The 18,139-nt window shown below is 36.6% G+C and overlaps 1 protein-coding gene across 1 annotated transcript in view; it reads left to right on the top strand.

Annotated features, from left to right (window-relative positions):
• The first annotated feature begins 53 nt into the window (after window positions 1–53).
• The window catches only part of dennd11 (DENN domain containing 11), an 18,317-nt gene continuing 231 nt past the window's right edge, over window positions 54–18,139 (top strand). The window contains exons 1-9 of the mRNA XM_059334711.1: window positions 54–673; window positions 1,658–1,757; window positions 5,050–5,208; window positions 8,118–8,268; window positions 8,382–8,520; window positions 9,598–9,729; window positions 9,829–9,979; window positions 11,453–11,521; window positions 12,873–18,139. The exon at window positions 12,873–18,139 is cut by the window's right edge and continues 231 nt beyond it. Coding sequence (XP_059190694.1) covers window positions 250–673; window positions 1,658–1,757; window positions 5,050–5,208; window positions 8,118–8,268; window positions 8,382–8,520; window positions 9,598–9,729; window positions 9,829–9,979; window positions 11,453–11,521; window positions 12,873–13,068 — 1,521 coding nt within the window. The 5' untranslated portion in view covers window positions 54–249 and the 3' untranslated portion in view covers window positions 13,069–18,139. The remainder of the gene's footprint in view (window positions 674–1,657; window positions 1,758–5,049; window positions 5,209–8,117; window positions 8,269–8,381; window positions 8,521–9,597; window positions 9,730–9,828; window positions 9,980–11,452; window positions 11,522–12,872) is intronic.

The raw sequence follows: 18,139 nt of genomic DNA, 5'->3' as shown, positions 1-18,139 counted from the left end.
GTCACTGTATGAAATAGTAATATAGACACGTGGGCGGAAGTCAGCGACGTCATCAAAACAGTGAGACAGGCGGAGGAAAAGCAGCCCGTCAGTGGATGTGACACGCTTACAAATACACAGAAAACAAGCAGCGAGCAGCAGGACATCATGATCCGGCTCCAGCGGAGGGTTTAGTTTCCTCGATTCAACCGGACAGCGGACTTTTCTCTTATTTTTCTCCCCGCCAGAGACATCTGAGGCAGCAGCACCATGGTGAAGCAGTCGGACCGAGCCCCGCTGCTGGACTGGGAGGAGATCCCACCGCCCGATCCGAACCAGGCGGCCCCGCCGCCGCCTGCACCGCCGCGGGAGGAGGAGGACGCACCGGCGGTGAAAACTTCGCAGCCAGTCGGGCGTCGCACAAAAACATCAATCGCGCCTGGTTCAGGGTGGAGCAGCACCACCACCACCATCACCTGCAGCCCGACAAAGAGTGTAACAGCTGTTGTTGCCAGCGGGACCGGAAGCCCGGCGGGCCGTCCGCGCACGGAGCTCTCGGGGCGCGGGTGGGAACGCCCGGAACCTCTCGGTACAGACCGCAATGTTCCCTTCCCCGGCCTCTCGCTGAGGGATCAGTGGGAGGAAAAGGACCAGATCGTGGCTGTGTTTGTGGTTACCTTTGATACAAGATCAGGTAAACAGCATTTTAATAATAATAAGAGTGTCGTCTCTTTTATTTCCCGTGTTTCATTTAAAATGCGCAAAATACATTTCCTGAAATGATCCAATGGTGTCCTGGAATGCCTGAATTGCTTTAGTGCGTTATACTGAGTCATGCGACCTGAAGGGTGTATGCTGTCAAACATTTTGAAATGTCACGACCTTATTAAATAGATTCACAAACCGCACATAGTTGTGAAATGACCCTAAATTTGATGGGGCAACCCTTTCAGAAGAAAAGAAATTCCAGTTCTGGCTTTCCAGTTTTTTACAAACTGTCAAACATCCTGTAAAACTCCTGAGAGAGCATGCTGGTATGGAAGAGGTCAGTCAGTGTATAGATAGTTAGAGGAGCTGAGTCAGTGTTTTCTAACTGACCTCTTGCTACTACATGACATATGCAGATTAGGGGAAGTGGCTGTAAGGATGAAAGTAATCGAAATGGGAAGTATCTTGATGCTTAACCCTTAATAGGGCACTCATTGAAATACTTGCAAATTCCAAATTTCAACCCTAGAGAATATTGGAGGATATTACATACTGCCAGAATGTGTAAAAAAACATATGAAAATAATATTTTGAGAAAAAAGTTTACGAGATAAAAGTGGCAAATCTACAAGAAAAAAATGTGCAGATTTATGAGATTTAAAGTGGTGAATCTGGGAGAAAAAATTGCTTTTTTTTCACTTTTTTCTTGTAAATCTGCGCCTTTTTTCGGGCAGATTTGCCACTTCAAATCTATTAAATCTGCAACTTTTTTTCTTGTAGATTTGCCACTTTAATCTAGTAAATTAACTTAAATTTAATGGTCGGGGAATTTATAAAATTAAACTTTTTTTCTCGAAATATTATTTTATTTATTACTAATTTATTACTCATTTTAGATATCCACTGAAGTTACCAAATATAGTTCTTTGCCTGATAAAGGGTTAATTTTTTTTTTTTTTTTGAATGACAGGGAATATGGTAGAGTGGTGCCTGCCTCATGACGTCAACCTAGATGGAGTTGAATTCAAGTCAATGGCCAGCGGTTCCCATCGGATCACCAGTGACTTCATGTACGTACTCCCACTCAAAAACATTTTGGCATACACTAGTCAATTTTGAGAATTTTGTCTATTTATAAAGCATCCAAAATACACATTTAGTTGTTTATTTGACTACAAGTTGTCTATGCAGACATTTCCCACAAGTTTCAATTTTTGGTAGGAGCCACTTCATCAAGATTGCACCCATATAAAGTCTATGAGAACCAACATGTCTTCCAAGCCACTTTGAAAGTCAATTTTAGTGTCAACATCTACATTTACTGGGTCAAAGAATCATTTAAAGCTATTGAGAACATCACAAGGTGATTTTTTTGATCATTTGATCTTTTATTATTTATTACATTTACAACTACAAAGATCTTTGCAATTCCAGTGTACCTTCTTGCCTGAGCACCTTGCACCACAGCCACTTGCACATTTTGTGCATTTTATCAATTTTTCAAAATACATGCACTTTATATGACCTATTTTAATAATCATCTAGTGATATTCTCAATAGCTTTAAATGATTCTTTGACCCAATAAATGTATATTTTGACACCAAGATTGACCTTCGAAGTGGTTTGGAAGATGTATTGGTTCTCATAGATTTTATATGGCTGCCATCTCCGATCTGCAATCTTGATGAAGTGGCTCCTACCAAAAATTGAAACTTATGGTGACAGAGAGCATGTGGAAAAAAATTGGTGCTTTTGTCCGGCGTGTCCCCTTTATTTAGATAAGCCACCTGACTACAAGGTTAGCATTAGATAATGCCTCTTTTGCATGTTTAAACATACCATTTCAAATAATGTCTTTTCATGTGAACAATCAGGGACTTTACATTGTGATATCTATCACCATATCTGTCACATTTTTACCCTATTCACATGTAATGTTGTGCAAAATGTATGGAATTATTACAATGCATATCAAAAGTTTATTCTCAAAATTAGTTTTTTGCACCAGAAATTTCCACTTGCATGCATCAAACTTCCCAGTTTCATTCCAATCTATATTCTGATTTTTTTCTTAATGAATAGCTTGTTTATATATCATTCAAAGCCTGATTTATATATCATTTTGTTCCTAAAAACATACAGTCATGGAAAAATGATTAGACCACCCTTGTTTTCTTCAATTTCTTATTCATTTTAAAGCCTGGTACAACTAAAGGTACATTTGTTTGGACAAATATAACAACAAAATAGCTCATAATGATTTAATTTGCTGATATCTAGCCATTTTCCATGGTTTTCTTGATAATGATTTTGGTTGTTAGATATAAGCTCTTAAATTAAACTAAACTATCATTATATTTGTCCAAATAAATGTACCTTTAGTTGTACCAGGCATTAAAATGAACAAGAAATTGAAGAAATCAACGGTCTAATAATTTTTTCCATGACTGTAGGTAAAATGTTTTTTTAATGGCTGTTGGCATTATTTTCTGATTTAAGACAAATTATCTCTGTAATATGTTAACAAAATGAAAGAAGAAATGTGAACCTGGCTTTAACCAATTTTTAGATTTCTGTTTTTGAAATGTATGCAAATTAGCAAATATTTTTAAAAAATACGTCCCATTTCAGAAAACTTGTACTACAAAAAATAATTGGTAAAGCTTTATATTAAGGTCCTTGTAATAACCATTAATCAACAAGTAATAAGGCCCTTGTAAGTCCTTACAAGATGCTTACTAACATTATTGTGTGTTTATAAGCTTATATAAGTGTTAATAATGGCATTACAAACACCCATGACCCACCCATTATGTCTTTGCCATGCCTTTATTAATCTTATTTTGTTTGCTTATTGATATTAAAATATACTTTATTGCTCATCTATTATAAGTTAACTAGAAGTTAACTATGCTTTTTGCAACTACCGGATCTAAAGCGAGAACAATGCCTTATTACTTGTTAATTAATGGTTATTAAGGACCTTATTATAAAGCGTTACCAGATAATTTTCTTAATGTAAGCAAACACCTGGTTAAGTTTCATGGTGATATATAATAGTTAAAAGTTTTGCCCTATTTAGAGGAGCCCGGGTCTCTACACTCAAAAAAAGAACTCATTGGATGAACTCAATTCAATTGTGGGCAGAATTTCCATCCAACAAATAGATGTAGCCCAAACTCAAAACAAGTGCATCGATGCAATATAATGTATTTGAGTTAATGTAGCTCACTTTTTTACATTTGGTCGAACTCAAATTAAAAACATGTATGTATTGTATTTAAATTGAGTTATCTCAACTCATTTATGTCAAGGAGAGCTAAAATAAAGAAATTATGTTCGTTCAACCTAAAAACATAGAATTGGAAAACTGAAACTCATTCTTTTTGGGTTGAAGGGAAGGACAGGGGAGTAAATTAATACATTTTAGGTTACACTTCTTTTTTTTTTGTGATTAACATTTTTTATTTTCCATTTTCATTGTACAACAATAAAATAAAAAAAATAAAAAATATACACCCCCCACCCCCCAACAACAACAACAACCAAACACCATCACCATCAGTGCTAATCCTTTTCTGATTACAATCATCTCTCACAATCATCTCAGTTACTTAATTAGAAAAAAGAAATAATTAGAAAAAACAAAACAACAACTAACGTTTCTCCACTATATAACCCCCTTCAGCGCCCTTTTAGATAGCGTACATATTTACCCCATTTTGCTTCATATAGATCCAGTCTACCCAGTTGTTTACATGACATTTTTTCGAATGCTGCAACTCTTGACATCTCAACAGCCCATTCTCATAATACTAGTTTGGACAAAGCTTATAATATGTTTATCCTGTCCTGTCAAAACTGAATGATCACTCAAAACAAATAATCTTGGACTAAATGGAATTTGCATCTCTGTAATCTCACATAGATTATCAGAAATACTGGTCCAGAATTGTTGGACCTTGTCACACCATATGACCATAAAACATGAAGTAAAGTACCTTCGTCAGATTTGCATCGCCAACAGTTTGATGTGGGTAATAATCCTAATCTAAATAATCTGGAAGGAGTCCAATAAAATCGATGTATGATTTTGAATTGAATAAGGCGTATTCTCGCATCCCTTGAGACAACTTTAACATTTTTACAAATTCTATTCCAGTCCTCATCACTTTTAGGTTACACTTCTTAAACTGCTTTTGATTTGATTTTAATTGATATATTTTCATTAGACAAACAATACATTAATGTGTCACATCTAAGAAGGGCTTGAATCATTTTTTTGAGTGTCCAGTCCAGTCTCTGTCAGAAATCTGTTGCTCCGTGCTTACTCCGGATCTTTGTTTTTTGTCTTGGGCTAGATATTTCCGTAAAGGCTGTTACTTTGGGCTGGCCTGTTTTGCGAACATGCCCGTTGAGAGTGAGCTGGAGCGAGGAGCGAGGATGAAGTCTGTGGGAATTCTGTCTCCCTCCTACACTCTGCTGTATCGCTACATGCACTTCCTGGAGAACCAAGTCAGGTAAGACATGCTCAGCAAGTTTGTTTTCTTCCAGTCTTTCTTTTTTTTTTTCATTTTCTGTGCCTCCTTGTTCGTATTCTGTTTACCTTATTTATTCCTCCACCCCCGACCATGTTTACAGGTCCCTCTTTATGTGCCAGCCTCCTGTCCTTGCTTCTTTGTTAAAATGTTTCTCATCTATTAAACATGAACCCAGAGTCCTGGTTACAGCTATCGTCACAGGAGCCCATTTACATGCAGTTTTTGTATGAAGCACGGAAGTGGAAGAAACCTTGACAGCCTCTCTTCTCTTCAGTTACTCTGCTCTTCTGCCTCAGTCCTCTCACGAAAGCTTATCTCCCAAATCATTTTGGAAGTCAGCTCTGTCTCCACTGTGTTAAAGTGTTTTAGTTATTTTGTGTCTTTTTTTTTTAGTCATTTTGTATCTTTATTGGTCATTTTGTGTCTTTTTTTGATCATTTTGTGGTCAATTTGTGTCTTTTTTGGTCATTTTGTTTCCTTTTTTTGGTCATTTTGTTTCCTTTTTGGTCATTTTGTTTCCTTTTTCGGTCAATTTGTGTCTTTTTTGGTTATTTCGTGTCTTTTTTGGATCATTTTGTGGTCAATTTGTGTCTTTTTTGGACATTGTGTCTCTTTTTTTTTTATCATTTTGTGTCTTTTTTGGTCCTTTTGTTTCTTTTTTGGGTCATTTTGTGTCCTTTTTTTTGTCATTTTGTGGTCAATTTGTGTCGTTTTGGTCATTTTGTTTCCTTTTTTGGTCAATTTGTGTCTTTTTTTGGTCATTTTGCTTCCTTTTTCTGGTCATTTTGTTTCTTTTTTGGGTGATCTGAGCTGTGCGTCTGAGATTGTGTTCAGTGAGTGGGGGTCGCGGACAACATGCATGTTAAATTGGGGGTCGCGACTCAAAAAGGTTGAGAACTACTGATCTACAGTAGCAAGCAGATGCCTCTGATGGTGTTAAAAATATGTTAAGTACGAGTGTTGGATGGTTGAAGTGGTTAAACCAAGTAGAAGCGTTGCATTTATATAATGCAAGAGACCTCAAATGACCCCACAATGTAATTTGAGAACACAATATGGTGACTAACCAATAACAATCTGTAATCTTGCATTATTTATGACCTTGATAGTCTGTTACTGAATGCACAATGCCTCTACATTTCTTCCATTTACAGTGAATGACAAATACTGAATACATTCAGATGGAAGCTGCATTGCTTCAGTAATTGCTTTTAAGGGGACAGTTCACCCCAAAATTGGAAAATAGATATTTTTCTTCCCTGTTTTTGCTATTTATCAGTCTAGATGAGGGTTCGGCAACCTTTATGAGCAAAAGAGTCACTGTTGGCTGAAAAAAGAAAAAAAAATGTCAGAATGGAGCAGCAAACCTTATTTTAAGCCTTACAAAGATGATAAAACAGCCTACTAATTCTAAACTAGCCTACTAGCTTTACTATAGGTCATAATGAGCATTTATCAATATGATTTTGTGAGAACCAAAGTGCAAAATGAGAAGCTTGACACTTGACAAATATCTCAGGAGATTTGGAACTGAAAGCCAGCCCAGCTAGGGAGACTTAAAACTAGACTTGAAGTTGGCAAAATGTAGAAGTTAAGGTGCTGTGCCGTTGACTTTCGTAAGCTATGATGCACATTTAAGTTGACCAAAAAGTAAAAAAATAAATAAATGTTGTTATGCCGTATATAAGCACATTTTTACAAACGAAGGAAATGAATTGCTTTGGCTCGACACCAATGTCAAATAAAAATTAAAACATAAGCAAATAACCGTTTCATTTCGTATAAATGTTTTGGTCTCAGCCACACGGAGCCACTGCAGATGGCCTGAAGGGCCGCATGTGGCCCTGGAGCCGCAGGTTGCCCACCCCTGGTCTAGATTATTTTGGTGTGAGTTGTGAGTGTTGGAGAGATTAGATATAATTGGAGGAGCTACACAGAACAACACATTTTTTGGGGGTTTTTTTTGACAGAGTTTTGACATTAAACCAACAAAACAAGGGTATAACATAATACACACAGCAACAGAATAGCACTAATTCAGTTTTTAGACATTAAATAGAAACTAGATGGCACTTGATGATGAAAAAGCAGTGCAGTGGCAATTTTGTCCGAAAAAAACCCCAAAATTAAACTTAAAACAAACTTAATCAAAATGCCACTGATGCACCATGAGCGTGTGGTGTACGCAGGCAAGCTGAAGTCAATGCATGATTGTTAGTTCCAAAGGTTTATTTTATCCATTGCGAGCAAGCAAACAAAAAGAACAAAGAAGCATGGCTCCTGCTGCCTATCTTCGGCCCACCCAGGTGCATGCTGGCCCTCTGACTACCCTCCTACCTACATAACATCAGGCGCCCACGGTGCCAACCCAAATTCCATAAAACACAAAAAATATGTTAACTAAATATGCTAAACAATAATAATGATTAAACTAAACAATTAACTAGCAAACCCAAAATATTATCAAAATAAACAAACATCTAGAATAATCAAACAATACTCATTGTTAATAATAAACTAAACAGATAAAATTTCTATGTATTGTTCCATCAACCTGCCCAGGGACTACAGGTGGAAAATAGCAATCTGCTAGAACCTGGCACAATGCATATTCTCTTATTATATTACGTACAAGATTAATGTTTTATTGTGCACTGTCCCTGTTTGAAAAAAATAAATTACAATTACAAATTACAATTACAATAAATTGCTGATAAATACTAACAAGGACTAAATAGCTCCAACAAGCAGCATTGACAAAGAATGAATGTTTGATTAGTTTAAATCCACGCAAACAAGCAAAATCTGCTTAAATATACAAATCTGAAGAAGCTTTGATGACTCATACCTGCCATTATTCCCCCTCTCCCTCCTGTCTTGTCTTGTAGACACCAGTTGCAGTGTCCGGGCCAGTATTCTCCACTAGAGGCCTTCTACGAGGATAAGAAGGCCGTCCTTCCTCCTGCAGGAAATGGTCTGGTCCCCGCTCCAACCTGGAGCGTGACCTCCATCAACCGCTGCATGCACCCAGAGATGAAGGTGTGAAAGCAGTAGAGCATACTGACGTTTATTATTGATGATGGCAGATTTGCTCAAAAACAACGAGGACAAAAAAAACCAACATTTTTTTTCATTTCTTTTTCTCCCTGCAGATCACCCACCCTGCTGGCTGCATGTCGCAGTTCATTCAGTTTTTCGGGGAGCAGATTATGGTGCTGTGGAAGTTTGCACTGCTGAGGAAACGGCTCCTCATCTTCTCACCTCCACCTGTTGGTGTGGTGTGCTACAGGGGTGAGAAGCTCAAACACACATGCTTAGACACAGTTTCTTAACGCTAACAGGTCAGAATGTGCTGCTGCTGCAACTAGTGATGGGAATCTGGTCTCTTTTTAATGAGCCTGATCATTTTAGCTCAGCTCACCAAGAAGAGCTGGCTCTTTTGGCCTTTCATGGCTCTTCATTTTACCACTTATACCTTTTATAATTCAGCCAAATTTAGCGCTGTTTTGACTCGTGATTTGTATGTGAACACATATCACTTAAATTTCAATAAATTCCTGTAGCCAATTGCATTTGCAGTTGTAAAATCTCTTAACTCTCTAACTGGCTTGAAGAACCACTCTGCTACACAAAGTAGATAGAAAATGCCTATAAAAACCTAAGCATAGAAATTAAAAAAGGAAAGCTATTGACATTTTAAAATTTTCTATTTAAACACACACAAGTAAAGTACTCAAAAAATAGAAATTAAATACAGCAATCAAGTAGATGTGCTTTTTTTAATGCCAACTACTGACATGTGAACAAAAATATATATATATTTTTGGTATAGAGTAGAAAATAATAATAAATAAACAACATAATGGAAATATAATACAATGCGCAAAACAGCAGCATCAAACAGTTTTGGATGTCTCTATGAACTAACCACTATCATCTATCTAACTGTAACTTTTATTAGTTTTTTAGGGCAGATTGCCATTGAGGAAGACCTATTTTATTTTATTTTATTTTATTTTATTTTATTATTTTATATTATTTTATTTTATATTATATTGTATTATATTATATTTTATTGTATTTTATTGTATTATATTTTATTATATATTATATTATATTATATTATATTATATTATTGGTTCACACAGCATGTAAGTGACACCCGTAGTCAGCGTCTGCAGCACCCACAGGTACTTTTCCTAACGAGAAAAGTAAAAAAAAAAAGAAGGAAAAACAAATGAATGGCCGGCGCCCATCGTTCGGCTCTTTGAACCGGCTCGTTCTCGATCACTAGTTGCAACCTAAGTGTTGGCCTTGTTTTCTTTTCCCATATGATGTTAAATGCCGTATGTTCTTTTGCTCCTGTAGTGTATTGCTGTTGCTGCCTGGCCAATGTCTCTTTACCTGGAGTCGGTATCTCTGTGCCTGAATTACGGCCCTTTTTCTACATCAACATAGCCGACATCACCACGCTGGAAACAGAGCTGTCATACGTTGCCTGTAAGTGAAGCTTTTACTGTGTGTGCATTGCTAATTGACCACTATCTCTAATCTATGAAAGTGGTTACTTTATCTAAGCATGTTTTTGTATCTTTACAGGTACCACAGAGAAAATTTTTGAGGAGAAAAAGGAGCTGTACGACGTCTACATTGATAACCAGAATGTGAAAACGCACAGAAGCCATTTGCAGCCGCTGCTCCGACTCAATGCAGCAGATAAGGAGAAGTACAGGAAACTGAGTGAACAGAGGTAAAATAGCCTCACATTTACTTTAAAATAAACAAAAAGTTTTTCCACATTTTGTGAAAGTGGCAGAAAAAAATCTGGTGTACCCAATTTTCTAGGTCTGATCTTAACCCTTAATAGGGCACTCCAAATTTCAACCCGAGAGAATATTGGAGGATATTACATACTGCCAGAATGTGTAAAAAAAAAACATAGGAAAATAATATTTGGAGAAAAAAGTTTACGAGATTAAAGTGGCAAATCTACGAGAAAAAAATTCGCAGATTTATGAGATTTAAAGTGGTGAATCTGCGAGAAAAGTTGCTTTTTTCCCACTTCTTTCTCGTAAATCTGCGACTTTTTTTGCACAGATTTGCCACTTTAAATCTAGTAAATGTGCAACTTTTTTCTCAAAATATAACCTGAAGTTACCAAATATAGTTGCCTGATTAAGGGTTAAGTGTTTATGATTTAGCATGTGAATTTTTTTTTTACCTGGACAATATTCCTAAATTCTTCCTTATTTTTTTCTTCTCTGAAACAGGTGGGGGGAAATGTTTTGCTGTAGAAAAAAAACAAAAAAATTTTTTTTCAGGATCAGTATTTGTTGTTGTAACACTCATTAAGGTGACAAGAGGGTGAAGTTCACCACTAACCCATGTTGTTAATGGGGCTACAAGCATTCATGTTTTGTTCAAAGACTCTTGTTTTTTTCTGTTCTGGAACCAGTGCATGTGCAGAATGGATATAGCAGCTAGCACTGGCTCTCTGTTATTCAAAATGAACAGCCTTTATCATTCCTTTGGGTTTTTTTACCAATCAAATTTAGTTTTGATTCTGCCATGCTCTCTAACAAGGTATATATTGGGAGTTATATTGGGTGTTTAGAGTTTTAGAGTGGAGAAATAAAAAAAAAACACCTGGAAAAGTGTTTTTTGGACACTTCAGCCTATTTGAGCCAAAATGACTATTTAGCAACAAGCACTTTGAAAGATGATCCTGACACAAATGGAAAAAAATTTTTGGTAACACTTTATATTAAGGTCCTTGTAATAACCATTAATTAACAAGTAATAAGGCCCTTGTAAGTCCTTACAAGATGCTTATTAACATTATTGTGTTTATAAGCTTATATAAGTGTTAATAATGGCATTACAAACACCCATGACCCACCCATTATGTCTTTGCCATGCCTTTATTAATCTTATTTTGTTTGCTTATTGATATTAAAATATACTTTATTGCTCATCTATTATAAGTTAACTATAAGTTAACTATGCTTTTTGCAACTACCGGATCTAAAGCGAGAACAATGCCTTATTACTTGTTAATTAATGGTTATTAAGGACCTTATTATAAAGCGTTACCCATTTTTTTAATGAATTCGATCAGTTATCTAAACAAATATGCCTCAATATGAACTTGGTGACTTATAAATACTGAATAGGAGCTGAATTAGTTTGAAGCCTTTCATAATGATAGTTGATTTTTTTCCAGACAACTGCTGCTGTACTCTCAGGAGGTGGAAGGAGACTGCACGTCGAATGAAGAAGATCTTTTCATCCTGTGAGTCCTTGACAAGTTTATTCACAGCTGCTTGTGTACTTGAGTCTTAATCACAGGCTGGTTATTTAACCAGAGTAGAACTATTCTGGTGGTTTTATAATTTTTACTCATAAGAACCCAGACCCAGTTATCCTTAAAGGATGTGTTCTATAAGTGAACCACATAGAACACATTTCTGATGTTTTAAAAAAAAATTCTACCCCTAAATGTCAAAGATCTGTGATGTGACATATACGTTACAATGGGCTTTTATGGTCCTCATGTTTATGATATTTCTTATTTTAAAATAGAAAAAAACTAGACACATTTTCTGCTTACAGAGACACAAATTTACCTTTTTATTTTGCATCTCCATAACATATATCAAAATTGTGACTTTAATTTGTGCAAGAAATATGGTCAGAACAAGTTAAATGCAATACAGGACACCCTAATAACGGATTAAATGGGTTTAAACTTAGCCTCGTAACAAAAAATAAGCTTTTTAAAATTAGCTACTTTTTCACATTTCTGTTTCCAGTCACAGCCACATTCTTGTCAAAGTCACATGACTGTCACCACACCAGGGTGTTGAGTATACGTCAATTAGGGATTTATCCCATTGAAGCCTGGAAAGCGGATACGTCGTTTTGTATTATTTGTATAAACTCTCAAATACTTTTTGAATTTCAATTCTATCTGCTACAGAGGCTGAAAAAAATCTATTATTTAGTAGAAGCGTTGACACTTCTGTTGAATTTCCAGAAAAACTTCAGGTTTTAGGGGCTTATTTTAAAATTGTCCAGAGGTTTTACAGGCGTTTCAGGCCTCAATGGGTTAATGAGTTAATGTGAAGTATAAAGCTGAATATGGGAGATTCTAGAAGATTTAAAGTGTTTGTTACACGGGTGTCACCATCGGTTCTTATGGGTTAAAGTGATGCGGAGGGCTACAGCGTGACGCACTCGTCTTTAACATCAAACCTGGATGTGCCTAAATGCTAAAAACAAAAGGCGATCGCTGTTTTGCAGTGGCTGCCCCGAAGTTGTGGAACAGTTTACCGCTGCATATCAAAGACTTTGGACAATTTCAAATCTTCTCTTAAGACAAATTTTTTCTCCCAGGCTTTCAAACCTTTGTGAGAAGAAAGTTGTTTCTGTGTGTTGTATTGCACATCTCATGTAATATATTATTAGATCAAATTGTCTTTTATTTTTATTTGTGAGTTTATTGTTATTCAATGATGTATCTTGTATTGGATTGGATTTTGTTGTTGTTGTTATTCAGTTATGTAAAGCACTTTAGTCAACCTTGGTTGTATATAAGGTGCTCTAGAAATAAACGTGACCCTGACCTTAACTTCCTGTCCCAGGTTCTTCATGGAGCTGAATAACCGAATCTTCCAGACGCTGTCAGACGTAGCAGGGAGCAGCGATCCCACCCTGACCGCTGAGCACGTGAGGGCCATGGGGCTGGACCCCCAGGGAGACCGCTCCTTCCTCCTCGACCTGCTGGAGGTGTACGGCATCGACGTCACGCTGGTCATAGACAACCTGTGCTGCCCCTGAGCCCCGCCGCGGCCCGGGAGACTCTGAACGCCACTGGATATTTGTGCCTTCAAGGCCCACAAACACAAAGACACCGAAGACACTGCCTCCACCCTGGGACCTCCATCTGTCGCCCCTCCTGGGTGTCTCTTTTCTCTCTGTGCGTGTCTCATCTGGACCCGTGGAGACTGTTTCCAATGATGAGGACACTTAACGTTGGTGCACTGGTCCACAGTGGCTGATAAACAGCTAGCAGATGGTATCAGGTGGCAGCTGCGTGGTCTTACATCCACATCTTCTGTCACTCAGTGCTGTTTTTTCTCAAGAATATTTGTTTGTTTGTTCGACTTTGACTCCGGATGAAGTGGCCAGAGCTGAAGCACTGGATAGAAGTCTTGATCAGGTCTGGTCATCAATCACAGCATGAGTCATCTGTCTCACTAGCCTGCAGCTTTGGTGTCACTCACTGTTCGTCTAAAAAGAAAAGATTCACTGTATGTGGGCGAGGTTTTACTGCTGGAAATGAGTTTATGTGATTCAAATAGATTTTTATGGAAGATTCCAGGCGTCATGATGTGCAACGAATTCATCCTGCTGTAAAAACATACTTGGATGATTGTGTTGAGTAAATCAAATGCTTTTGACTACTTTATTTGCCTTTCAAAAAGGAAGCAATAGGAGTCTGTATTGAAACCAGCCTTCTTAATGTGTGTGTGCATTTTTTACTATTTCTTTCACAACTGAAAGTGAGCGGTGTGGAAAAAATGTTTCTTAATGATTGTGATACCCTCTTTTTATAACGGGGATTGTTAATTATTATGAAGCTGAATCACAGAATGAGAGGGAAGAAGCTGTTTAATACTTTTTAGAGCCCGACCGATATGGGATTTTTGAGACGATACCGATTTTAGATGGAAAAATCCTCTGATTAACCTTTTGGCAGCTGATGTGGTGAATTTTTGAGCTGGAATTAAAAAGGGACCTTGCATCGATGTTGCATATATATGACTGCAGAAAGGTACTCAGAAGCTTTCTTAAACAAATAACTTTATTAAAAAGATTTAACACTATTATCTATCATTGTAAATTATACATATAATGTATTACATTGTAAACAATTATGTGAAAACTGGAAAAATAAAGAATAAATACAAATAAAATGAACATCAGTACTGTTAGTTCAGTGTCAGTCAATTGCTGACACATGTTTAAACACATAATGCAAAAAATAATAATAGTTTTCACATCGGCGCATATCTGAAAACATATTACAGAACAACCAATGATGTTTTTTGGGTCTGTTACTAATATTCAGGAGTAACAAAAATCCCATATTGATATATTGGCTAATATATATAAATGTAAAAAAAACGATTAAACCCCTATTTATGTTATAACAGAATTAATATTTTAAGAGTATATTCAAAAGGCAAATGTTTCTTTTATTGTCACCAGCTGCAGTTTGCTCCAGTGACTGAATGACACTATAGAGTTGACATTGCTAAGAGCATTATTTTGTCCCTCATTCTGTGCTGCCTACCAACGGATTTTAGGGCGAACTATATGATTATACCATTTCTTTTTTTTTGGTAAATTTTATTTATGCAAAGTTTTGACACATACAGTACAAGAAACATAGAAAAAACCCAACAGAGAAAAAATAAAATAAAATATAAGTAAACAAACAGATAAAACAAAAATAAAACAAAAAAAAAAAGCAACAGACAGACAGCCACCACTCAATCATTGATTAAACCATTTCTAAATCACCAAAGCATTTTTTCTACATTACATTCTGTAAAGAAAACAAAAAGTTTTGGACAACATCGGACTCTACAACATGTTTGCCGATACTGATCGATACCCTTATGTCTATATAGTAGTGTGTATATATATATATATATATATATATATATATATATATATATATACACTACCGGTCAAAAGTTTTAGAACACACCAACTTTTCCAGAATTTAATTGAAAATTATGCAGTTTAATGTCTCAGTGTACTCTGAAATTAATGCACATTTGCAACATTTAAAATTCTTTATTGAGCATGATAGTGTTTTGAAAGTAAAAAAAAGATTCAAAATCACATTTTATGTTGGACTAAAGGACTAAAAAAAGACACAAAATGACCAAAAAAAGACACAATGAAAAGAAAAGAATTCAAAAATGGACAAAATAGCCCAAGACTCCATAGAGTTAAGTTGTTAACCCATTTCTTGTTCCCTGAAAAAGGCCTACTTGTATAATTCTGAAATGTACATTATTTTCCAGTTTTGGTTAAGCTTACCTTTTTTTATTTAGCTCTGGCAGTTCACCACTTACCTTTGGACCCTTTCAAGCTGTTCATTTGACTTGAACTGCTTGAATTTCAATAAAAAACTGGAAAAATTGGGGTGTTCTAAAACTTTTGACCGGTAGTGTATATATATATATATATATATATATATATATATATATATATATATATATAGCGGTCGGGCTCTAATACTTTGTTCACCTTTATGCACCTTCAACACAAACTAGATCTGATAATGTGTCTAATGTTTGATCACAAAGTGCAAGTGACAGAGGCGTTTCTCTAAACGTTTGTTGTGTTCCATGTTTTTCCTGAAGCTGAGCTTTTCTCAACTGTCAATGAATGTGACTTTATAACACTTTGTGATCATGAATGCTGCACCATATTGTCCACCATTGGACTATTTCCTGATGCACACAGTGATCATGCTTAACTGTACCTTTTTTATTATGCTATGTTTATGACTTACAGTCTGAGCCAGCAAGTGGTTATAGAGTGGAGGGACTCTGTGTGTGTGTGTTGCACTGTAAACAGGCTTTCATTGTTCTTATTTTGGTTCATCAATGGAATCTAATCTATGTTGTGTGATGGTGGAGAGTCCTCGATGGAGCTGATTGTAGTTTACTTGTTGATCAGCTTCAAAGAGATCCTCTTTGCTCGTTTGACAAAGATCTCTTTGTGTTTTTGGGAGATATTTGGTGTTGGTCCCAGCCCAACCCCCCCCCCCCCCCCCCCCCCCCCGCCCCCCCACAGCTGAGGGTTTCTCTCACTCTTTTCATCACAGTCCCATTGAGTGAATCCAGCTCCCGAGACGGGCCAACTGTGTCTTTTTGAATGATCTCTTGGCTGACTGGTTTATTTAATCCATCACGTTGCCAATCAGAGTGATAATTTGTTCCATGTTGGAACACACGAGGCTGAAGTTATCCTCATAGAAATTTGGGAACCTGGTCTCACAGAAATCCGTGAAATAGCCACGGATTACGCTTAACTCAAAATCCGTGGAATAGCCACGGAATCACTCAAATTTCCGTGAAACTGACACGGATTTCGCTACAATGCAAGTTAAAGACAGTCATATCCCGTGGCTATTCCATGGATATTTGTTCCTATTGGTTTGTTCCAAGTCACGTGACTTTCAAGGTTCCGGCGGTCAGAACAAAAAACATGGCGGACAGTTCTTTCATTTTTAGTGAAAAAATTAATATTTTGACTTTGTTTCTGCATAAAAATGGATTTTGATCACATTTCTAGCGAGAAATATATGTTTTATTTCCTAAATATTCACTCAGTGAATATACATAATCACTTTGTGGTGAAGATCTCGCCAGAAAAATATGACTGTCATTAACTTGCATTGTAGCGAAATCCGTGTCAGTTTCACGGAAATTTGAGCGATTCCGTGGCTATTCCACGGATTTTGAGTTAAGCGAAATCCGTGGCTATTTCAAGGATTCCTGTGAGACCAGGTTGAAATTTGGAGTCGTGGTTCTCAGCCGTCTCTTGCCCCCTCCCTGATGAAAGCTAAAACGCCAAGTCATTTTTTTAAACATGTAGCAAGCATCTACAAATATTTATTATCATTCCAAAAATGACCTTTCATGGCCTGATCCCCAGGTTGAGAAGTGCTGATTGCCTAAAAAGTAACAAGGACATTGTTAAGCGTTATTGTTTAAATGGGGCCTTAAAGAGTTTTTTTTTCCTACAGCAAAGTGTCATTAATGTACGCACGTCACCAATATTTACCGACAGATTAAGAACACTTCTGATGACCTTACTTGAGTCTTAATCACAGGCTGGTTATTTAACCAGAGTAGTACTATTCTGGTGGTTTTATCTTTTTAACTCATAAGAACCCAGACCCAGTTATCCTTAAAGGATGTGTTCTATAAGTAGACCACATAGAACACATTTCTGATGTTTAAAAAAAATAAATACTACCCCTAAATATAAAAGAGCTGTAATGAGACATAAATATTACAATGGGGTTTTATGGTCTTTATGTTTATGATATTTCTTATTTTAAAATAGAAAAAAACTAGACACATTTTCTGCTTACAGAGACACAAATTTACCTTTTTATTTTGCATCTCCATAAAATATATCAAAATTGTGACTTTAATTTGTGCAAGAAATATGGTTAGAACAAGTTAAATGCAATACAGGACATCCTAGTAATCATCCTAGTTTAAACTTAGCCTTGTCACAAAAAATAAGCTTTTTAACATTAGCTACTTTTTCACATTTCTGTTTCCAGTCACAGCCACATTCTTGTCAAAGTCACATGACCCCCCCACCCCCCACACTCACCCCCGATGCAAGCTAAAACGCCAAGTCATTTTTTTAAACATGTAGCAAGCATCTACAAATATTTATTATCATTCCAAAAATGACCTTCTGTGGGCTGATCCCCAGGTTGAGAAGTGCTGATTGCCTAAAAAGTAACAAGGACATTGTTAAGCGTTATTGTTTAAATGGGGCCTTAAAGAGTTTTTTTTTTTCCTACAGCAAAGTGTCATTAATGTACGCACGTCATCAGTATTTACCGACAGATTAAGAACACTTCTGATGACCTTACCTGTTGACTCTGACCGGTCTGTCTACCTGTCAGCAGACTTACTTACACTCTTGCCTGTGACGGTGTTTGCTTTACAGGTGTATGTTAAATGTAAAAGGGAATGTACACAACACACACCACTGTATAAAATGCCTTCTTTGTGGAGTCGTTCACAGACGTGTACCAGCATTAGCGAAAAACGAGTCGTTTGTACAGAATGTCAAAGAC

The sequence above is a fragment of the Centropristis striata genome, chromosome 6 (genome assembly GCF_030273125.1).
Source record: "Centropristis striata isolate RG_2023a ecotype Rhode Island chromosome 6, C.striata_1.0, whole genome shotgun sequence".
Classification (NCBI taxonomy): domain Eukaryota; kingdom Metazoa; phylum Chordata; class Actinopteri; order Perciformes; family Serranidae; genus Centropristis; species Centropristis striata.
The sequence above is the reverse complement of the archived record's forward strand: the minus strand, read 5'-3'. Positions and strand labels throughout refer to the sequence as shown.